General features: G+C 40.3%; 1 protein-coding gene across 6 annotated transcripts in view; it reads left to right on the forward strand.

Annotated features, from left to right (window-relative positions):
- COBL (cordon-bleu WH2 repeat protein) overlaps positions 1-24169 on the forward strand; it is a 167964-nt gene that overhangs the window by 98883 nt on the left and 44912 nt on the right. For 5 of the 6 annotated variants that reach the window (XR_010924179.1, XM_067569990.1, XM_067569988.1 and 2 more), the window contains one exon: positions 5955-6149. Coding sequence is in view for 5 of the 6 variants with exons in the window: in XM_067569990.1 (XP_067426091.1) it covers positions 5955-6149 (195 nt within the window). In the remaining variant the exon portion in view is untranslated. Of the gene's footprint in view, positions 1-5954; positions 6150-7844; positions 7944-24169 lie in introns of those variants that run through there. The other variant, XM_067569992.1, reaches the window with a different exon arrangement.

Here is a 24169-nt window from a genome sequence, read left to right on the forward strand (position 1 = left end):
TTTTCTTTGGTTTTGTGGGTGGGTTTACTTAGGAGGGGATCAACTAAATGGAAAGAAAAGGGAAGGGGGCTAAAGAAGAGAGGGTGGCAGGACAGGTGTGGAAAGAAGCTGAGGTGCAGAGACTGTAAGGGGGTAGGATTGGTGCAAACAGCCAATCAGTCCAGAGCAAAGAAAGTCAGAGAGCTTTCTACAGTTTTGATTGGAATGTCCAGAGGTCCCTGCCTTGGCTGCTTCTGCCCTGTGGGGCTGGAGTCCCTGGCTGGCTGCTCTCCACAGTTTTTCCACAAGCTCATATGGTGGGAGAAGGAGAGGCAGCACCTGGATCCTACTGCCCACAGAGTGTATGTGTGTGGGGGGGGGGGTGTCTCTTCTGCACAAGGACGTGCTGGGAGGATTGGTGAAATATATGAATATATAAAAATACCAAATAGATTTTCAAATAAAGGGACTGACTTGTAAATGCTTCTCTCTCACACACTCTGTCACTCTCTCACACACACAATTTTTAAAAGCAAACATTCACATAATTTGGTATTTCTCTGTCAGTGGGCTGGGCTCCCACTCTTAAACACAGACCCTGTGTTTAAATCCAGACTTACTCCCTTCCTAGGAACTCTAAACACAATAGTGCTATATAAACCTCAGCCTAAGCTATCTCCCTGAGATTGACAGTCTCAAGGCTTTGCCCCCAGGACCTCCTGTGTTCTAGATCTCCTTCACAGAGGTGTGCTCCTACCTCTCATTTATCCCTGAAGGGGTTAATGAGCTTCTCCTACAGAGCCTGAAGGACGTGAGCAGCTTTATAGATGGGCTTAATACCTGCTGATAGGATAGGTCAGCTGAAGAGGCCATCTATCCTGTTACACTGGGAAATACCATTCAGTCAGGTCACCAGTTCAATGTGATCTCTGACTGGTCCATAGCACTCTTTGTGGATATCACAGAACGCACCATGTATGTTGGTGCAATGTAGGGTGCTGGATTTCTGCTCCTCTGCAAACCAGAACTAAAAGAGGAGGAATATGGTAGGAGATTTGGCAGAACTATGCAAGAGAGCTGCCCTCCTTGTCCCTGTGTGTTCTCTGTCTCCAGTTCTAGCATTTCGAATTCTAGTTGGACGAGTTCTAGAGTTCACCAAATGAATTCTTAGAGCATAGCTATTGCATTGACAGCAAGGCACCTAAATGACAGCAGAGGAGGATGGGAATGTGGCTTACAGTCTCCAAAGGATTAATTCAAACCTTTGAAATAAAACCTTGAAAAACATGGATGAAAAAGTGTATTCAATAAGATACTGTTTGTATAAAATGAACAATGTTATTGCTTACAGTCATCACTATTATGGAAACAATATAGTTGCCTTTGAGCCATTAATTTTGTACTAGGTGAGGAGACTATTTCTTTCCAAAGTTGAAGGTGGGTGAGATGATATGGAAATCAAGAAAAAAGTTAAAGAAATGAAATTGTTCCCCTTTTGCTTCTGATTGCAAGTAGGATGGGAATGTCACAGTTAAAAGTCATCGGGAAATCTCAGTGATTAGAAAGAGCAAACTGTATTTAAGATGGCCCACTTTAAAAGAATTCAGGGCTGTCAGTGAATACATTTTTGTATCTGTGTCCTTCCAGTTGGTCTGGAGACCACAGTACTGTGCCTTGGTTAGAAAGCACGTGTTTGAATTAATTAAGTTTCACTGTTGTCACATTTAATGCTAACATGTGGGGTTTTAGTGTCACTTCTAGGAGAGCAGCATCCAACTTTAATTTTTACCATAGCCTCTGACTTAACCTATCTGACATTCTACATGGTCGCTAGTAACCAGTTGAAGTGTCATTCGGCAATCAATATAAGTTTGTGTTAATAGGGTTTACATTTCCCACTACTGTAAATACTCCCCTTGTCACTGGGCTGATGGATTTGTCTGTCCCTTCCAGGTCTTTCAGTTCACATTTGTTCTCAGTACGCTCACACAAAAATGCATCTCCCATACAAAGATATTTTTTCCTTTGTTTTTATTTTTTCCTTTGTTTTTTTTAAAAAAAAAACAAAAACCCTGCTCCAGTTACTGATAAATCTAGTAGTTTCCAACTTTTAAAACACCCAATCGATTAGTTCTTGATTTAAAACCTATTCAGGAGGAAATTGCATAACAAAAGAGAGAGCTGAAATCTGTGGGCTTTGGCACAGAGCTGCGGAAGAAAGGCCTGCCTGTAACGCCCCCACAAGAGAAAAAAAAAAAAAAAAAAAACTTGACATTTTGAGAAAATGTTATTGACCCGTGTGGACATGGAACAGGAAGCCAAATCGCTCTTGCGGGCAAGCAGCATTCCATCTCTTGCTGACCTTTAAATGCCATTTTGTGTCGTGAGAAAGCCAAGGAAACTCTCGTACAGGGGAGTGGTGAGGGAAGCTATTTTGAAGAAAAAAAAATTGACTTTCAGCTTTATAGAACCTAACTATATCAATACCGATATATAATATAGTTTTACTCTTATATTAATATATTGGGGTAAAATTTTCAAAAGCACCTAAGTGACTTAGGAGTCCAATTCCTATTTTCAAAAGTGACTTAGGGCTGGATTTATAAAAGTATTTAGGTTCCTAGTGTGATATTCAGGAGCTCCTAGACACCTAACTCCCACAGATCTCAACAGAAGTTAGGCATCTAGGGCTAGATTCACAAAGGGAACTTAAACTCATCATTGCAATGCCTACCATTTAGGTGTCCTGCTGCTTAGTGCACTCAACTTCCCCTAAGTGCTTAGGCTCCCTGTATAATGCATGGGGAAAGTCAGCTACCAAAGAAAGATTTACAAAAGTCAGCAGGCTGAGAAGGGAGCTGCCTGAGCTAGCTAGCCAATACAATATGCTGAGGAGCGGGATGGGGCGCAAGCCTAAATTCCACCCTTCAAAGATCAGCCGTTTCAAAAAACAGAGGAGGTAGACCACAATTAGAGATACTGGTTGGGAAGCCAAAAAATCATCTGTCTACGGCTGTAGAAACCTGGGCTACATCAGAGAGTGATGGAAAAACGAAGAGAAAGCACCTTCTCCCTTTGTTAGTAAACTGAATTAAATGTCCACAAAAGTGTGTGTGTGTTTGTCACAAGTTCCTATGGCAGCACGCACTTCAAAGAGTAGTGAGTATTACAGTTGTCTGTGGCTTAACTTTTAGCGTGTGCTTAAGTGTTTCGCTGAAGAGGAATGGACATAAGTTCAGCATATGCTTAAGGGCTTTGCTAAATTGGGACCTAAATTCACTGTTGACATAAGCTGGCACAACTCTTTCAGTGTAGTGGCATCTACTTAGGCCAGCAGGGAGTGTTCCCCAGCTATATTCAGAAGAAGAAAATTCATTGTGGGCTTATACAAATATAAGATTTCTTTTCCTTTAATATATCCTGTTGTTTTGAACAATGAGCAAAGCTCTGTAACAGCCCCACACCTGCGCAGTCTGTGACTGTAAAACTTGGAAAAGATTTTAAAATGTCTGTATCAATATACTTCATTGACATCTGAAGCTGTACAGACTGTTATAATGCAGGGAAATGCAAAGGTTGCAGGGACTAAATTTGATTGTCTTTTCACAGCATCTTCACAATAATCAATTGTGTATTATTAAATGGAATAAATAGAGGATAAAGGGCCTGATTTTTTTCTGACAACCTAGGCAGAAAGTTGCAATTATTGAGATTGATTCCCCTTTCACTTACACTGGTGTAAATCAAGAATAATTCATCTGAAGTTAGCGTGGCAACATCAGCATAAAGTGAGGGTAAGCAAGAGATGATTTGGGCAAATTGTGTGTGCACATAAGGTAACTGTATGTGCACATAGTTAATTTTACAGTTGTGTGTGTGTGTGCTCATTCTCAGCAACTGCATACTTAAAGTATCTGAAATGATGCCCCAAAATCCCATTGTTTCAAAAGGAAGCTAACACAGGGTCTGATCCTTCTCCCATTGAAATCAATGGGAAGTCTCCTGTTTACTTTAATGGGAGCTAGATCAGATCCAAAGTAAGGGTCTGGTCCTGCTACAGCCACTCATGGCTCCTCCTCAAACAAAGGTATATGTTCTACAGAAGCCAATGAAAATGATGTCTGGCCTGTGTGAGGAGTACTTGAGTGAGTGGAGGTCTACAAGATTGGCCCTTAGATTTTCTTTTATCCACAGTTGTACAAAGTTCATTTGACAAAAGGTGAGATTTTCAAAAGTCCACAGTGCTTGCTAGACTCTGCTCTCTTTGAAGGCAGTGGGAGTTTTGACTTCAACAGAAGCAGAGTTAGGCCGGCCATAAGTGTTTTTGAAAATCCCACAAGCATCAAATGGATTTCTTCTTAGACTTGGCTCTCAGAAAAACACAGCAATGAATGGGCTAGTTCCTTACTTATTTTTTCTTACAAAAACTTGTTTTATTTTGGATTAACATATATCAATTAATGTTACAATTTTTTCCTTGGCTTCTCTTAAGATTATTAACTAGTTTAAAACAAAATCCAGCCTAAAATAAAATATTTCTCATGTATTTTCTTCCACGAGAGCTCTGTTCAACAAATAGATTCTGGTGGTTCTTTACCCAGAGAATTACCTTGGATCAAAGGCAATGCCCGTTTAATAATGGATAAGTCCTCTGTTGCTGATAATATCTGCACTTGCAGAGGGGGATAGACTTGAAGATCTGAAATGTCTTTTTCCTCTCTAACTTCTGTGAACCTATTAACAAGATTCCCCAATATTTTGTCACAGTCAACAAAAACTCAGTCTGTAGAATAGAGTTAAAAATGATTTCTGGTTTTCCTCTGAGAGTGCAAAAAAGGAGACTTCTTTATATTCTACTCTCTATAGTGTAACATATGCTTAAAAGTAAACATACTCTACTATATAGAGCCAGACACAACAGATACACTACCCGGGGACACAGAGTTCCTGCAGGTTACAGGTGAGACATACGTTTTACAAGCAGCATTACAATTGGTTAGAAAATTGGATGAAATGAAATTTCATGCATTAAAGTTCATGAACATTTTCTAGAACTCTTGTTTTAAGGACCAATTTTGTGTGTGTGCTTACACGTATGTACGTACCCCTCCCCCCATCCCCATATATAGAAATAGAGACCTGATCCACAATCCAGTGGGAATTTTTCCACTGAATTCACTGAGCTTTGGATCCAACCCTAGAAGTCATCTTAGATGTAAGCATTTTCATACTATGAAACATGGCCCAATTCTGCTCTGATCTAAACCTGTGTAAATCTAGTGATTCCACTGAAATGAAGTAGTGGAGCTACTCTGGATTTAATTCAGTTCTTGCCTTCACGTATATAAATCAGGAATAACTCCATTCAAGTTAAAGGAGTTACACTTGTTTAAAAGCTGCATAGATGAGTAGAGAATTAAGGTTGCTGGATTTATCCTTGCGTAACTGACAGCAAAATTTGACCCAAGATATAATTTGCAGCATGGTGTATGGGAAATTAAATATTTCATTCTGATTTAGAATAAAATGTTCTCAGAAATCCTAAAGATTCCTTATTTATATTTATATATAAATATGACTAAAATATATTTAGTTGACCACAAAGATACAGAGTTTGCTTTCTAAGTATAAAAAGAAAGTCTGTTTAATTAAGTGGGAGCCTCCTGCTTTGATAAAGTTCCCAACAACAGTTCTAATGAGTTGTACTGTGTCTTTCTAAATATTATTTGCATATAAGTTTCATCTGTTGCAACCCTCATCCCCTTCTGAATGGGGTTAATACATATCAGTTGATCTTTGAAAAATGTCCATATATTGTACTATTTGCAATGCCTCAGGTTTGGCAGAGGATCATACACAATCACTCAGAACATTTTCAGTTAAAGGGTATTTAATTAGGTGTATTTGATTTTTTTCTGTTTCTTCTTCATAGTCTTTAAAAAGTGGTCGTGACCAAGTTGTTCATCTACTTACAGGGTTTTGCCACAGCTCCAAATTCCCCTTCAGTGAATTCACGTTCCATTACGCTGGGTCCATCACTATCCCTTGGTAACATTTCGGGAATGACCACCAGCCTAGAAATTAAAAAACGCAGAGCACCTCCTCCGCCAGTGGCAACACCCCATTTGCAAAGTATGGAGACAAGTGGAGTGGCAGAGATACCAATGCAGGTAAGAATGACATAGAGTTGCTAAATGTGGTGCCTAGAACCAACCCTTAATGGAGCTAGAAACAAATGTATTGGCTGCTTTGGTCAGCCAGTAACTCCAGCAGCCAGTGAACTTTTCAGGTTCAACAAGAGTCCTTGCCGTTGGAGCTTTGAATGTATTCACTCATTTCAGTTGCTGAAACTAAAGCTCCATTCCTAACTCTGCCAGCACCCATGTAATTGAGCTATTTTTGGTTGGTCTCAATCCTGAAAAGCCAAGGGCAACTCTCCCATAATACAATTATCCAGAACTGATATTATCCAGAGCCTTGGTTCCACCCCCAGTGTGTGCCAGAAGACACATGGCATAGGTTATGTTCCCACCGTGAGCAGGGGCAAAGTGGGAGGCAGATTGTCTGAATGACAGTCTGTTTCCCGGTTTGCTTCCGGGAAAGCACAGCTGTCTGTTGCCCCATTTGCAAGGCTTGTGGCAAAGTCACAATGGACCCTTGAACAGACAATATATATGCAAAGGAGGAGGAAAAATTGCAACATAAAAACAACGGGACTGAACAGTTGAATTATTATGCAGAAGTTATTGTTAGTTATTTTTAATCTGAGTTTAATTTAATGTTTAGGGTGAGCTGATATTGCTGGAGTTTATCCAGTGACTGTGTATTTTGATAAATGCCTTTACAATGGCTTGCTTACCTGTTTCTGCCTTCCACTTAAATAACTTCTTCCTGGTCAGGTGATCAGAAAATAACAGTATTGTATTTTAAATACTTTATCGAATAGATGACTGTGTAGACAGTGTTGATATACCGAAGGTACATCTACACAGTGAAAGCTGTGCACAGGTGAGCCTGCCTGAGCTAGCTTAAGTCTAGCTAGTGCTGGTAACAACAGCAGTGAAGACAGTGCAGCCTGGGCTTCAGTGCAAGTAGTACATGCCTAGCATGGACTGTGGGTACATGCTTGGCTCTGTAGCCTGCTGCAAAGCTCGCACTGCACTGTCTTCACTGCTAGTTTTACCCAGGTGTGGTGGATTCAGATTAGCTCGGGTAGTTTTTGCTGTGCAGGTGTATCCTTGGTCAGACATCTCTCACTCACTCACACAGACCTAAGATTGAGAGTCCCAAATTTCCCATTGTTATTGTAGTAATTCTGGTAAAAATGAGATAGCAATGATGTAACATTAAGATTTCTTCTAGAACTTAGGTGCTTTTTACTAACATCCCTTCCCATGCATTTTGCATCCGCAGCATACCTTGTGTTGCAGTGTTTGGTGCAGTGTGTTTTTTTTTTTTTTTTTTTTTTTTTTTTTTTTTTTTTTTTTTTTTTTTTGGTTCCTTTCGACTTCCATGTTAATAAATATTTTCATGCCTCTAAAATTAAACATTCACTGTGTTTATGAAATGTGAATATTTCTGAACAAATGTTATGGCACTTTGTAAGAAGCTTACACAAGTTTATAATCACGATATAAAGGCTGCACTGTTTCAAGCTTATCTTCATTTAACATGGCATTTACATTTTTAATTTTGGATCACAGAAACATTTTTAGTGTGCTAACATTCCCAATTTCAGTATTTTTTTTTCCACATCACTAAAAGTACTACTTTCTAGATTGTCTGGGAACAAATATTTCAGTTGTTTGTTAAAATCGATATACAATACATCAAGTTTGTTGTAATTCATTTTCTTTCTTTTAAAGAAAAACATTTTGCTGAAGGAAAATAGATGTGTTACTGAATAAAGATCATATAATTTTCTCCATAATAATGTTAATTCAGGGCACTAGAAATGTCTTGACTAGTTTACAAAGTCAATAAAGTTGAAATACTGTAGATTATCAGTTCAATTGTTTGAGTTCATTTGAGTGTTCCTTTGTCCTATTTTTGATGGGGAAAAGGATATTTCTATGAAAACAATTGTACAGTTCAGGACAGCAAACACAGGTAATGTGCTTCTGAAGCTCTTTGTGTGGCAAACTGTTCACAACCTGTACTGTAGATGATGATCCAGCATAACTGTAAGGAATCCAGCAGAAATGAACCAACAGTTCCATGAAGCAGTTGAAACCTGAGAAAAAATAATAGTTATTTGATGTTGCATGGTAAGGTAGCAACAATAGCATTGTTTATACAGAAACGCAAATAGTGCTACCTAAGCTACGTGCAGATTACCTAGTTAGTGTGAAAATGGAATAAAATATCTCAGAGTGTTAGTTTATTTCTATAGTTTACGGGAAAGAATTAGCAAATGTATTTTTTTTAGGGAAGAACGTCAATTCCTTATTAATGGACTTCCTTCCATAAAAAGATAAGATGTTTGTTTAGAAAACTTTATTTATTGCAACTGTTACTAACAGGAAGATCCTGCAAAAGGAGAACATGTTTATTTCCAGGGAGGCTGGCAGATTATTAGAAAATGAAAATGGTAGTGTTCAGAACTTTAAACGGATTTTTACCATTAAACTGAATCAGTTTCCCTTAAATCTGTGTAGAAAAGGGAGTATCATAGGCATAACAAATAAATGTATCCTAATCCCTTTACCCATCAAAGCCATTTTTTACCCACTGTTAAGCTCTAGAACATTCTGTTTTTATAGCAGTTTAGATAAATACTAAATGATGCATTTTTCATGTCTGTGCTGAGTGATTGCAATCTGTAACTGCCATATGCAATAAGAATGGACTATATCTCATTCATTCTTTACATTTTCTTCATTTGTTTTCCTCAGATAGCCAGATAACTGCTTACAATATAATGTGACATATATAACTCCCGTCTCAGTGGGTCTTACAATGATAGTTGACCTCTGTGTGGGAAAGACCACTGGAAAAACCTGCCAAACATTTGCCTCCCAAGAGTTGCTCACAGGTAGTATTTTCTCCTCATCCCATTTAAAAAAATCCTACTAGAAATTATTCATTTGTATTTAGAGCAAAATTAAGCAATGTACCAGACTGTGTTGTCTGCACTCTGTAATTTACAGCAGGGAGGGAGGATAAAACCAAAGAAGGGAATCCAGAGGTCTCTTCCCTCAAGACATTTTTTTAAAGCTTCTGCCATTTGATGCAATTTATTATAATGCAAAGTCCACAAAAACTATTCTTCGTAAGTATCTTTGTGAACCGGGGATAAAATGCCAGTCCCAGCAGGGAATATAGAGGGTGGGATAGGCTGCCTTAGCAGTAGGGGAATTCTCTCCATCTTCAATTCTGATGCTGAATTCACAGACCATTGCGATTAGTTTGCCCGGCATTCTGTGAGAGCTGGGCAAAAAGTGAACCCCTTTTTCCAGCAGTTCTTGTACACCCTCAAGAGACTATAGTGATTGCATTAATTGTGATGGTGGAAATTTTCAGTGGTGGAATTTTCAAAATTTCAGTGACAAATATTCAAGCCAATTTTTTTTTCACCAGCTCTACCCATTAGGGAATATTATTTTATTTGTTACTGGCTCAGATATTCTAAGTGCTGAGCTAGATGCAAAATGAAAATTCTCTGTCCTGGAGAGCTTGCAGTAGAAGAGAAGTGGGGAAAACTGGACACACAGGGAAATCCAGATGATAGACCTACATGATAGACCTAACGTCAACTCCAAAAGCCACAAATATAGCTTCTGTGGAATGTACTATAGGAGCCACAGGCTTAGTCTGTTGCTTTGAATGCTTAAAACAAATATTTTTTCTTTTTCTTTCTGTAGCCCTTCTGCCAGAATCGGCAGCAAAAAGGGCTGGGTTTAATATCTAGGAGTTCCTTTTCAACAGTACAACACAAAACTGGTTCGAGCCCCCACCCAGTAACCTGGGACCCCTTGGGTGCCTCTACAGGCAATACTTCCCCTCTTGCAAGCAGAGACTGAGTGTAGAAAATACATTTTTAATAAAAGGTGAAAAGTGACCCGACATTAACTTGGGAAAATGCCACAAGTGGATTCGCAAGCATAAAACCATGAGCGAAACATCCATACCCAGAGTACGTGGGGCAGTTTCCAATTGCCTCAGTTTTTTAAGTCCAGCAACCAGAAGTTCCTTCAATGTGCCCCTCCCCTCACAGCAGCACACTCTCACAATTGTTATTCTTGGTGCAGACCCAGAATTCAGAGGTGCAGCTGCAGAGTTCTCATTCCTGGGTTGTGGGGACGGGGGAGAGAAGGCCCTTTGCTCATTCCACTGTCCGGCCAGTCTACCAGCCACTCCGCTCCGTTCGCTGGCCCATCATGCTGAGCACTTAGGCAGGGTGGGTGTGTTCATGCAAATACAGTCTGGCCCTGATGACTTTTGCCCCACGCTCCCCAACTAGCTCTGCAGGGGAGAGCTCATTCAGACCCAGCTTACATCTGTAGCTTGGCATCTGGGGTTTGTTATTAGCCAGTTACGACTCCCTTAAGGAGAAAGAGAGAGAGAGAGACAGATAAGGCAACGTAACAGAGAAGTTGGCATTCCCGTGTTCATTTCAGAGCATCTTTAATTTCACTCTAAATGAGGGTCAGCTCTTGAGTTGGTATGTATTGGAATTGTGCCCTTGACTTCCAAGAAGCCATGCAGATTTACATCAGCTGAGGATCTGGCCCCAAACGTTCCAAAATAAAAACGTTCTCATATTTAATAGACTTTTTTTTAAATGTATGTTCCACAGTGATCGGACACTTAGGGCAGAGTATTAGGCCCTAATCCCTCAAACACTTAAGCGCATTCTTAATGTTGCTCAGATGAGTAGTCCTGTTGACCGCAATGGGAGTAAAGTTGGATACTTGTAAATGTTTGAAGGATCGAGGTCATAGAGAGACAGAAGCTTATTCAGAGAATTGGTGGAAAGTTTTATTTTCCCCTATTTTTAAACCCTAAAGAAAAAGTTAGTCCTGAGATTATTGCTGTGTAAACAAATGTAAATCAGACCTTCATAAAAATCTTTTTGTGAGGAAGTAAAGTGGCTGCCCTTTAAAAGAAAACTTGCCAGTTTTCTCCTAGAGACATAGATAAGTGTATTTCACTATTTCCTGTGTATTTTTCAATAAATAGTGGGACATGGAAGTGTAAAGAATACTGGAAATACTGAGGGAAACCTATTTAGTGTTCTAAGACAATTGGCAAGTTCCTAACACTGACTTCTGTGAGGTTTTTTTGTTTTTTTTAAAAAAAAGCATCTGGATGCTGCTGCTGCTGCTGGAGACAGATGGCTTTTTAAGTATATGGTATTTCAGCCCATTTTCTACTAGCAGAAGTTCCCCTGTCATTGTTAGTGTGTGATGCCAATGCGGCTGAGATAGTGAGTTGCCTAGTTAAACAGTCAATTGCTTGGTAGCCTTATCGCGTCATTCACAGGGATGCCCTACCTGTAAACAAAAACAAAAACAAAAAAAGTTTTTCTGCAACAGAAGCATCCATTTTCTGTTTTAAATCAATCAGTACAAATAAATATCAGTGCATGGGGCAGATCTTTGGCCATCCTCTGGTGTGCAGAGTTGTGGGCATGACTAAAAAGAGGGAGTGATCGCCTGCTGCCAGAATGGTACCTTGCGGGGCCCATAAAGATGAGCCCAAGTTAGAGCAACTCTGAGGATGCTTTAATGTACGATGAAGGTGGCCAGCCTTGGATCAGGGGACATAAAGGCCTCTTTTCCTCTTCTGCCCCTGGGTCTGATCTGATTGGAGATGGACGAGAGTCAAGAGAGATAAGCCCATGTTCTTTATTTGTATATGTATGATCCAGGGGAAGGGCCAAGATTCTCTCAGAAATCAGTGACTGTTCTGCACACAAATCTAGGATGGCTATGACACAAAATGAAGTACCACAACTGCTGGCCCAAGGAATCTCCCAAGCCCTACACCTATAGGGTCCGTTCCTTATTGGTACTCCTTCTAGGTATCTCCTGTCTGTCCTGGAGACCATGGGCCAAATTCATTCCATCCTATGACCCTAAAAAAACACAGCTTCTGGGTTGGAATCCAGGACTCTCACAGCTGCAGGGGCAGGGAGAGCCTACATTGGGAGGCCACATCAACCCCCTCAGCAGCACCATACAGATTATAACAGAAACGTACTACAGTGACAGGCTTTACTATCTCTGCCATTGATCTCCACATCTCTGGGAACCCCCCAGTGCAGCTGGTAGCGCAGCTCCACGGTAGCCAAACTGCTGAGAGCAGAGCTGAAACACTAGAGTCAGAGTTGAGGCACAGGGCCTCTGTGCTCAGCGGGGGGTGAGCCTTGTCTTTTACGATGCCATAGGAGCCTCTGAATTCTGAAAGTGAAGCTGCACCTTGGTCTACCAATGATTGTGGGGCCAGAACAATTTGAGGGAAAGGGCACAAGGAGATGTTCTCTTTCCCATTAGGCTGTCCTAAACAAATATTACTGTGGGAGGGGATGTGCTGGGCCAATGGGATTTTTGTATTCTGTCTTGTTATTTAATGGTGCACTTTAAATGGCCACAATTAGGACTTGTAAGTTAGCACCCTCTCAGAGTGAATATGAGACAGTTATCTTTGTATTGAGTGCATGCTCAGCAAGCCAGCTGCAGGCTATTCACACACCAAAGTGAATTTTGTCATCCACAGAACACCAAATTAAGGTTTAAATGTTTTGTTTTAAATATTTTAATGTTATTCAAGTAAGAACCAGAAAAGAAAGGGAAAGAAAAGACATGACTGTGTGTGTGTGGATGTGTAAGAAAGAGCCATTGGAAGTATACACTGGAAGTTTATACAGTGAACTAGATTTTCAGAAATGGACTCTAAATTTGCACTCCCCAAATTTCCCAATTGTATATGGGCAGTTGTATATGTACACACGAATGTACATATGTATGCACAAGTGTAGCCTTGTATGCACTAATTCAGGAGCCTCTTGAAAATGTATGCACGAATGTAGCCTTTGCATGCACTAATTCAGGGGCCACTTGAAAATGTGGCCCATTGTATCTGCCTTATAAATTACTAGTAACATCTTTAAAACATGGGCCCGGATTTTTAAGAATGGGTGCCTAAAGTTAGGCTCTGCAGTCCCAAATTAGGCAACTAATAAGAGGTTTGATTCTCAATGTCCCTTAGCTCCCATTGAAGCCTCTTGCTGTACAGCACCTCTAAAAAATTAGGCCACCATTGTTCAACTATCCTATCATTCTTCTCTATCTCTATTGGGGCAGTGCTAGCGTAGGTGTGGATAACCCCACCAATGCAAATAGTCCTCCCATTACTGCACCACAGGGCACTAGTCACTACATAGGTGACCGGTCTGTAGCTGGCTTCCACAAACCAGTTGCCATTTTTCCACTTTGAGTTCTCATCCTCGTGGACTGGCACTACGAGTTGACCATAGAGAGACAGACAAGTCTGTTCCTCAGTCTGAAATTACACAGCCACTGCTGGTTATGCCAGGCCTTCAGAATGACTTGTGTCCACTAGTCTGTGCTCACAGCTTGAACCTAGGAGCAATTCTCCAGTTGATGAATGCCATCCAATAGTACTGCATGGAGCGAGCTATTCATAGAGAATAAACCATTTCCACCAAATCTCCAGCTGCTACAGGCCTTGTTCTCTGTTCCTCACAAATACTATCAGGGTGCAACTACACTTTGAGAGGGGGCGTGAGTCCCAGCTCAAGGAAACATACCCGCACTAGCTCTGACCCAGTTAGAGTGCTAACAAACAGAGTGGAGCTGTGGCAGCACGAGCGGTGGGAGGGGCTAGCTGCCTGAATAGGTGCCTAACGTCACAGATAGGTACATACTCGGGGTGCCTAGCCCCCCTGCTGCTCACGCTGCCACAGCTTCACTCTATTTTTAGTGGGCTCACTCGATGAGGGCGAGTGTGGGTATGTGTCCTCGAGCTGGGAATTACACCCCCAGCTGCAAGTGCGGACCTACCATTAAAGCACCCACTGCTGTTCCCTTCAGGTGATATTAGAGCATCTGCTGCTGCCTTACTTCAGCCCCTCTGAGACTTTACAACTGTTTTTCAAAAGGTTCAGCAAAAGCCTTTCTTGCTGAGCAACAGCAGAGCATTGATCCTAGTTTCTCTTTTGAGATGGTGACTGGCTTGCAGGATTTGACATCTTTCTCCACAATTTTCTTGGGCTCCCAGAAGCGATTGCTTCAGGAAGATGGGTGATAAATACCCAGAAGGAGGTGCAGCGGCAGTGTTGTAAAACGGGACAAGTGTGGGCCCGGGGTAAAATTGCAACTGAATGGGAATGGCTAATGTAGACACACGGCACAGCTGGTATTCACTATACACCAGTGCTGTCCCATCTGTTAAGTTAACATCTGTTCTGTTCACTAATGTAGAGACAGTGCAAGACTGCAGGATAAAAGGCAAAGTCTGTTTTTTGCTGTACCCAGCACACCGTGTCATAAGTGTCTTTTGGACATCTTCAGAACTATGTTTAGCATGAAGGAATTTCCAGTCTCTTTAGAATCAGGCAGATGGTTCAATTTTACCTTTCCTCAAATGACAGCAGTGATGATATTTGTTTAGTCTGTTTTGCTATGCTATGGGAGCATAAGGTTTTTGTTGCATTTGTTCCCTTCATTTTCTACCTTTTTCTGTATTTCTGTGTAATTTTTTGCTTTGGGTCAAGGTCATGAATTGTTGTTGGAAACAGATTCCAGTTGTATTCCATGTTACCAAGGAGCCCTTAATTCAACAAAAGGGATTCCAATCAGTTATCTTCCTTTTGTAGGTTACACCTAAGTCAAAAACATCATCACAAGTTATCAAAATGCGGGCATATGTTTTTATCTCCCTTCAGAGAGGAAGGGAGGTTTCTTTTGATTCAAAGGTTTTGTGGGTCAGGTCTTCTCAACCTTTCTCTTATGACACATTTCCTTTCTTCCTTCAGCGGGTTGTGAATGTTTTTTCTGCGGAGCATCCAGAAGACATTTCATTTTCTGAGGCAGGATGCAGTGAATCAGGTTTTGCAGTAGGAAAAAGCTGTTTTTCAGAATGCGTCTTTCCTTGAGTCTCTTAGATTAGTTTCCAGTTTTTGTACATTTCCTAAGGACAGGAAAACAAGATTTGTTCCCAGGGAGAAAAGAGCACTGTAAAGGTGACTTTCAGAGAAATTTAAAAACTTGGTTCCTGTCTTCTTTTCTTCTTCTCTGTGATGTGTAAAGAAGTGGGTTTGTTTTCTTTACAAAAGTTCTTTTTGCCTTTGTTTATTATCTTAGGAATATCAGGCATGCCAAGCTCTGCTGTTCCCTTAAGTTGCTGTAGGACTTGTAGCTCTCAGAAAATCAATATTGCTAACTCAAATTTTAAATATTTTAATTAAAAGTACAGGGCTGTTGAAACTTTAAAGACACCCTTTCTCCAAAATGTTCATTAGTCACTGAAAGTATGTAGTTAACATCAAACAGGAAAAAAAAATCATAATCTGGGTGGGTTACTATTACTGACAAGCCAAGTATTGGGTCTCAACCAAGAAATGACACTTTCAGCAGCACTGTACTCCATAACACTTTGCTAAGGCATTTCAGAAAAATGTATTTTTCTCATCACCAGCACTATTACCTGTTCCAGAGGGGTATCCGTGTTAGTCTGTTTTCAGCAAAACAACGAGAGAGGTCTGTGGCATCTTAAAGACTAACAAATTTATTCGGGCATAAGTTTTTGTGGGCAGAAACCCACGCATCTGTCCCATGCACCCGATGAAGTGAGTTCCTGCCCACAAAAGCTTATGCCCAAATAAATTTGTTAGTCTTTAAGGTGCCACAGAACTCTAGTTGTTTTACTATTACTTGTAACACCTTGAATTTTCTTGGGAATCTCCACGGTAGTCAGTAGGTGTGACCCTACTTTAAAATGGGTTCAGGTAATATGAGTATATTTTTAGAGATTGAATGCTTCAAAAATCCATCCCTGTGTGAGGAGCCAAAGACCTTTTAGAGCTCCTAGGAATGCAGGAGGAATGCAGCCACTGAGCCACCCTTGTTACAGGATACATCACTCTGTTTTCAATCTAGTTTCTGCCACTAGGCTACTGGGCACTAGCTTCATGGGGTATGTCTACACTGCAACCAGGAGAATGTGCCTCCCAGCCCAGGTAGACAGACATGTGCTAGCTGGGCTTGAGCTGGCACTAAAATTAGCAGTGTGAATGCCACCTATGCTCGGACCCGTGGAATATTCCGGAATAGGACCATTATGGAGATGCCCTACATTCAACCTGTCATTCCTAGTTAGATGGTTGCTCTACTTTTTCTGCATGTTTTGTCAGGGAAGGAGTTTGGTATCTCATCACAAGTCCTTGTGGGGCATGCAGCAACGGGTGGGGCTGGTGCCCTAAGCTATAAGTCTCTGTTGAGGCTGTTAGGTTAGGCAAGTAAAGTGAAGCGTACAGTGATAGTAAGTTTCAAGCTCCCTGTCCCTTGTCCCCCCACCCCACTGTATGACTGCAAGTTAGGATAGAAATAGGTTCTGGTGGTGCTAGACAGGGCCCAAGCATAATTTTTTCAGGCCCAGTACAAACTTGTAACACAGACCCCCTCCCATACACATACCCATGGGGGTTGCAGCCTGGGCTGGGCACCCCAGGGCCTCTGAGCCCCAGTAAAGTGTACCCTTTCCCCGCCCCCATGTGGGGGCCCTGGTACTGGAGAATGCTAAAGAGGCACTTATTCACACATTCCTCTCATAGGATCGGAACCCACACCCGCTGGCACAATCCAGTGGCATCTTTCCCACCAACCTCATTAGAGTGACCCATTAGTTCTTCATTTCACTAGGTAGGAGTAACTTGGCAGCCATGCAGCAAGACTCTCATTAATGCAGTATCAGGTACCTTTGCATTCCTAATCCTGCTCATCAGGTTTTGGGTTTTGGTTTTGGTTTTTTTGGTTTTTTTTTGTCTTGTGCTCGTAAGCACAGAACTCCACACTAGTACTATGCTGGGTGAAGCTCTATGTTACATGTAAAATTGTCTTTTAACGAATAACTGTATCCCCAATAACGAGAATTCTGTGGTACTTTAAAGACTAACAAATTTAATTTCAGCAGGCATAAGCTTTTGTGAGCCTCAGCTCACTTCCTCAGATGCAGTAGGTAGAAATGATACAGCAAATGGGTAACATATAGGAGGCATCATATACATATACAAGCACATAGAGAACAATGGGGTAGTGGATAAAAGCCGGGTACTTGAGGTTTAATGACAACCATTGAGTAGGAGGTGAGAATGGGTGATCAAAGCAATTTACTTCGTGTAATGAGAGAGCCATTCCAAATCTCTGTTTAAACCCAGTTTAAATGTGTCAAGTTTGCAGATAATTTCTAACTCAGCAGTTTCTCTTTGAAGTCTGTTTTTGGAGTTTTTTTGGAGAAGTATGGCAACTTTCAGATCAGTGACAGAGTGCCCTGGGAGACTGAGGTGTTCTCCGACTGGTTTATGGATGTTGTTATTTTTTATGTCTGATTTGTGTCCATTTATCCTTTTGCGTAGTGACAGTCCAGTTTGGCCAATGTACTTGGCAGAGGGGCATTGCTGGCACACATGATAGCATATATAACATTAGTGAATGTGCAGGTGAATGAGCCCCTTATGGTGTGGCTGATGTGGTTAGGACCAGTGATGCTGTCACTAGAGTCGATGTGTGGGCAGAGCTGGCAACGGGGTTTGTTGCAGGGATAAGTTCCTGGGTTGAACTTTTTGTAGGGTGTATGGTTGCTAGTGAATATTTGCTTAAGGTTGGGGGGCTGTCTGTGAATTTTTACACCAAACAGCTTAAAGCAACTTGCTTGATAGGTGTGCAGTTGTAAACAGCCTGGCACGAGAACTATATTATTCAGGACGTGATGAACTTGTACAGTGCAGATCTAATTGCTGGTGCTTAGCAAATAAGAATGATGTTTCTAACCTGTCAGAATACACTGGGCCAAATTCACCCTGATGAAACTCTGTTGACTTCAATGGAGTTATACCAGAAATGAGTTTTGACTGAATTAAACCAATTTTGAGTGAGTGTTGGATAGTGGTTTATTCTAGAAAACCTAAATGATCAGTGGAGAAATGATTCTGCTGTTGAAAATTGTAATATATACTCAAAAGTGTAACTAGGTAGGTAACATTTTTCAGATGTAGCTATTAGTGATCTGATACTATAATAACCAATCTTAAACTTATTTTCCCTATCAGCCATTAAATTGTGGGAAGAAAAAAATCAACTGAGTTTTGCAACAGTTACCAACCATAAATTTGAAAGTTTTATCTACCTAACATTTCTGCTGGATCTGTACTGGGCCATAATGATCCCATTACACAATCTGTTATCAAAATGTACTAGAACTCATTTGTAGAAAACAATAGCATTAAGTAAAGGGGGACTGAGGTCCTTAAAATGATGTCTTTGGGGCATTCTCCTAAGGTAAATGACCATGGAATTAGAATATAGAATAATTAATTTCTAATTTAAAAGTTAATTGTTCGGCTCTCCTTAAAGTGCCTTAAATACATCATTCAGATAGCTGAATGAAAAGTATCCAAAGATATAAGCTTGTTCTATTCATGTCTGAGAAAAGTGTTTGCATGGTAAATATGAAACCAACTGTAAGCACATAACATTTGCTACTCATAAAGCATAATTTATCTAGACAACTACACTTTGATTCAGCTAATGATGCAAACATCTAATTAGAATAAAAGGGAGAGAAATGCCATGGCAGCTAAAGACGTAATGCACTTCTGTGGGTGGTCACATTTAGATTAGCAAATGTACAGAGAGAGCTGACAGGACTGTTAGCAGGGGGAGTGATTTGGCCCAATTTTTAAACAGAGAAAAAAATTATCCCTAAGCATAATGAATTCTGGGCCTTTACATGCACATTCAATCATAAGATAAAATGTGTAAGCACTTTAGAATAAAAGTTATCAAAAACTACTAGCATGATGATTTATATTAAATCTCTCTGGTGCTTGGGAATATATTTTCTTAACATCTTCTAAGAGTGTCAGTTAAGGACCTATTCTACTTGGATAGTACATATGACATAATTCTCTTCTCTGTAAATCTAAGGAGTTTCCACAGTGTGAATCCAAATTTCCACCCATCCTTTCCCATCTCCTGCTGTTCAACTTTGTGTTGTTGCTGAGTAATTTGCTAGCAGCGATTGTCCAATTTATAAAAGCAAAATTGCAGAAAGTGTTCTAATAATATTTTCCATTTTATTCAGGCAGCTTCCTTCCCTGGTAACTTTGTGTGGTTCCCCCTCCCTGCCATCCCCACTTTTTTTTTTTTTTTGGTCTCGTTTCTCCCATCGTTTAAAATAAGTTAAAATGTCCCCAGTGCGATGAGCCAATTAAAAAATCGCAACTTCCTCAGACCCAAGGCAATTAAGGGTCATTGATTTGTTTCTGAAATTTGGCAAGTATGAATGAGGATGTTATTGCAGGAGTTCAAGTGAAGATTTAGGGCTAGATTATGGCCGAAGCTGCCTGGCTGCACAGAGGTACAATAGGGAGTAAAACTTTTTCTGTGTTGGCTCTGTATGGATCTGTCTTGCAACGCTGTCTTAACCCAAACTCCCATTTAGTGTACTGAGAAATCAACACAGGTACTTAACTTTTTAACACTCCCTTCAAAATGAGTGGTTATTTAAACTGTGTTCCACTTTTTAATTTTAGAGTTTAAAAAAGTAGTCAGATGTTTACGATAAAAACCAAAATGAAGAGTCCTTTCTCCCAGTGGTTTTTATAGCATTTTACTATATACAAATTGTTCCTTTTGAAATGAAGAGTTTAGTGCAATTTGCCAAATATGCCCAGAAAAAAAAATTAACCTATACATTGGAGAGAAGCATGGGCAGCAGCATCTGAATTCAGCGGTGGTTTAGGTTGTACATCGGGTGCAAATTAGGACTAGATTGTGCAGAGTGCCCTGCCCTCATCTCACATTAAGATGATGGGTGTTGAAGGACCCTAAATGTCTTGCAAGATCCCACAGGGAGCAGCTTCTGCAAGCTGGGTTATGTAACATTCCTACCCTGTCAATCACGTAGTTCCAGCCCACCCATCCACTCACCCATTGCACTTGCCCAGTCCTGGAATGTGGTGAGAGCTCTCAACTCCCAGTGCAGTCAGTGTGAGTTGGGGGCTTTCAATATATCACAGAAACCCATGCAGTTTTAATTCACAGTCAGGGACTATGGCCTGATGTGTGTATATATAGCACTGGATTGGGACTCAGGAGATTTGGGTTCCACTCCCAACTCTTCTACTGACCTACTGGGTGACCTTGGGCAAGTCATTTCACTTCCTGGTGCCTCAGTTTCACCATCTGTAAAATGGGATAATAGTAGTGACCGCTTTTGTGAAGTGCTTTGAGATGTATCGATGAAAAGTGCTATATTAGAGGTAGTTACTGTTATTTTATTACTACTTTAGATGCCTCTACTCTAGAATTCACCCCATGTCACCAAAAATCATATATGAATACAGGATTTGTTCGGAGTAAGGTTTAAAAGGAAGGACTCTGGTTTGAAATAGGAGTTGAACCAGCACTTTTATTTGTTCACTAGAAAACATACAGATTGGGACCTTATAATTCAAATTATTTGTAAGGGGTCTTTTTGGGAAAGCATTTCCCCCGACATTGACAACATTCCTAGTCTTTTGCAATCGTGAAATTGCTTCTGGTTGAGAGTTCATGGAGCCACTACCAACTGTTTCAAAACAAACTATGCTACCAGTCTTGGGAATAATACCATAATTTACCATCTGGTGATATCATGATAGAATCATTTGACCTCCACATGTGGTCTCCGTCAAGTACTTCCTTGAAAGCTGGCAAGACAGTCAGCACCCGAACATACTGTTCTGTGCAAGCCTGCAATTTGGCAAGGTTGCAACATTTAGTAAATAAAATAAATTTCTCTGGCTCGCCAGTCACACAGACAAATGGCATATGCTGATGTCATGTTCAGTTTAAACTCTCATTAGATAGAAAACCTGTCAAATGATTATTAAGCTCTGTTGGACAAAGAATTTGTGGACATTAGATAGAACAAATATAAAATAATTTTAAGCAGCAAAATCTCTAAAGAAGTGGCAACCAGTAAATGGGGAAAAAATGATTAACTCCTTGCTCTGTTTTATTGAATATAAGCCTATTTCACTCAAACTGTTTTCTCTCTAATATTCATCTTTAGCTCCACTGATGTAGATATTTTGATTTTTAAAAAGAAAGAAATATACCAAAGAGTGACTTTCGGGAAGACTAAATTAGATATGGGCAGGCTTATAATTAAATACTGTCTTTGTATACGGTTATTTTTTAACCAAATAAGTAAGCAGGAAGAACACCCCAGAATGCAGTCCAATAGTCACGAGTTTTCAAGCGGGTTAGAACTCTGAATTGTTTATCATTTCAGTTAATCATATTCTTTTATTTTAAATATAATCCACACTTCAGGCTCTTTGGGTGGTTACTGCATTGGTCTTTCACGTCTGTAAAGATTTCTGGATTTGGGCTACAGAAAAAAAAAAGCAGGTCTCATCCTAGCTGCAGTTTGTGCTTATCGTTCAAACACATTGCAGCTGGACAAAGAAATCCCATAGAATCATACATAAGGGTAGCCTGTTGGAAGTCTAAGACATGGCCAGGACCAGAATAGCAATAGTAGGATACAGGAGCAAAGCTGTGTGGGAAAGTGTCATTTTAGAAAAGGCTATCCTTACACGACTGGTATGCTCTGTACACTAAAGACTTAAAGGACCATATCATGGAATGTCACAACTTCTTATTGGACCTCATTGTGGCCTGTTTACCCTTTCTTATTCTCCAAAGACCTTGTAACTAGGGACTTGTTGCTCCCCTTCGTTTTGTGCCAGGGGAAGGAAGCTATATGTTGTGGAAATAGCCAGGGAATAATGGAAGGAGGTGGCACAGCAGCTTCATTGCAGGCTCGCTCCCAATTCCAAGCCAGTTCCCTCATAGGCATGCTCTGGGGCTGGGTCTCACCGGGTTGGGGAGGGGAAGGGCTGAAACACAAGGGGGCTGAAGGAGGCTCTGATAGTGTAGCACCAGAGAGACCTGTGCTGTGAAGGAGCAGAGGAACTGGGGAGCACCGGGAAGGGCTACTCCCTGCATTACTGCGCCAATCTTCACAGGATTGCAATCTGGTTTCCCTCCAGAACCAAGGATTCACAGGCTTTACAGGCCATACCCTGTCTCTCCAGGACAAGATTGGATACCTCTCCCTCAGGGGAAGAACAAGAGAGAAAAGCTACGTGAAATGAAATTCATGGGTTTGCCAGGTGGCTTTTCCCTCCTTGCTGGTTCTTCTGTAGAAGGGTGGGGATAGTCATTCCCATGGAGAATGGAATCTACCAAATTAACCTCTTTTTCCCAACAATTTCTTCTTTTTTAAATTGTAATCCAAAAATCTAACACTGAAAATGAAATATAACCCTTATGTTCGTTCCTTCCACTCTGGCCTTGCACAACATCTGCCTGGTAGCACTATATGCCTAAACCAAGCCAATACAATCAGCCCCTACTAAATTAATTCACAATTTGTTAGAAGAAAAAATAGGCCGCAGTCCTCCATGTTATGTACTTGAGTGATCTATTTGATCATGGAATCAAAGTTGTTTATTTTACTGAACATTTTTTGTTGGTTTTCCAAATTATCATCCACACAAATTAATCAGATGACTGCAAATGTAAAATGCAGAACTGAAAAATGTTATACATTGTTTTGAGGGAGTTTTTTTGTTCTAATCAAACCCCTCCTTCACACCCAATCTAAGATATAGGGAGAAGAATGCATTCTAGTAACGAATCAGACCGTGGGGTTTTTGTTTTTTTAAGAGATGATCTGTGCGTGTTTTGGGGTTTCTTCCGCTTTCTAAATGAAGACAGCAAAAAGAGGATTGCATTGTATTCAGAGAAACAGAGGAAATTCAATTCTCTTTCCAAAACAAACATCTGTGGACTTGTATAGTCTACACATTGCAGTACATGTGAAAATATTTGGTGTTGTAGAGTGACTTCCTTGAGTGGAAATAATACCAAAGCTGCTAATGAGATTTTTCAGAGGGAGGAAACTGCAGCTATTTTAGTAATTTAGCATCTCGGATTTGTATATGGATAGTTTCCTGTCTGACACATTCAGCTGAACAAGTTAGTGTTTGAAGATGATTAGACATATTCATTTTTAACTGCCTCGGACTGTGACATTGGGTGCGTTCATTAAAAACAGATGGAAACATGAGCTTGCCCCTTCACCCTCAATTGGCTTTCTTATGTCATTGGAATAAACATGACTGGTTTACAGTCTCTATTCATTTCAGTAACAAAGGCCATCTTTGACTTTTGTCGTCTCAATTTTTATCAAATTATCAAGGTAGTGTAACAATTTTTTTATCCTTTAGTCAGTCTGTATCGTCCGGTACAAGCTAAGCTTTACTTCCGTTACTGGAGCTAATTGAGAGATGAGTATAACCGTGTCTGCGTTGGCTTCACTTTATATTTGGTATTTCATGTAACTTGAAGGATGCATTTCAATGCCAGAAGAGAGAGAGAGTTTTAGATTTGCAATAAAATAGCCAGAATTCTAAAATATTTTGTAAATTGTATTTAAAATAATATTAAAATCAGGGTCGTATTTTCAAAAGAGCCTAATGAAGGTAGGCCTTCTAATCCCATTACATTTCAATAAGAGTTGAGCCCTAACTACTTACAGTATGGCCCTATTTCCATAGCATCTGAACAGCTAACAAGGTTTCATGGACTTATACTTATGACCCTTCTGTCTAGGGGAGAAGAATTGTCCCCATTTTAAAGCTGGGGGACTGAGTCACATAGAAAGTAAGTGCTATACCCAAGATCACCCACAAAGTCTTTGGCATAGCATGAATTGAACCGTTATCTTCCAAATGCTAGACTAGCACCCATATTAGTAGGATATCCTCCTGTTAATTCTGTTAGGCTTCTTTTAAAATCTTAGCCTAAGTTTATTAGAGGTGGTATTATTTGAAAGTATTTTTTTCATTCTATATTACTCTTAGGTTTAAAATTAGCAGAGAATTTCTAAT

The sequence above is a fragment of the Emydura macquarii genome, unplaced genomic scaffold, assembly GCF_026122565.2.
Source record: "Emydura macquarii macquarii isolate MOO-44397 ecotype Brisbane River unplaced genomic scaffold, CSIRO-AGI_Emac_v2 contig_2975, whole genome shotgun sequence".
Classification (NCBI taxonomy): Eukaryota; Metazoa; Chordata; order Testudines; family Chelidae; genus Emydura; species Emydura macquarii.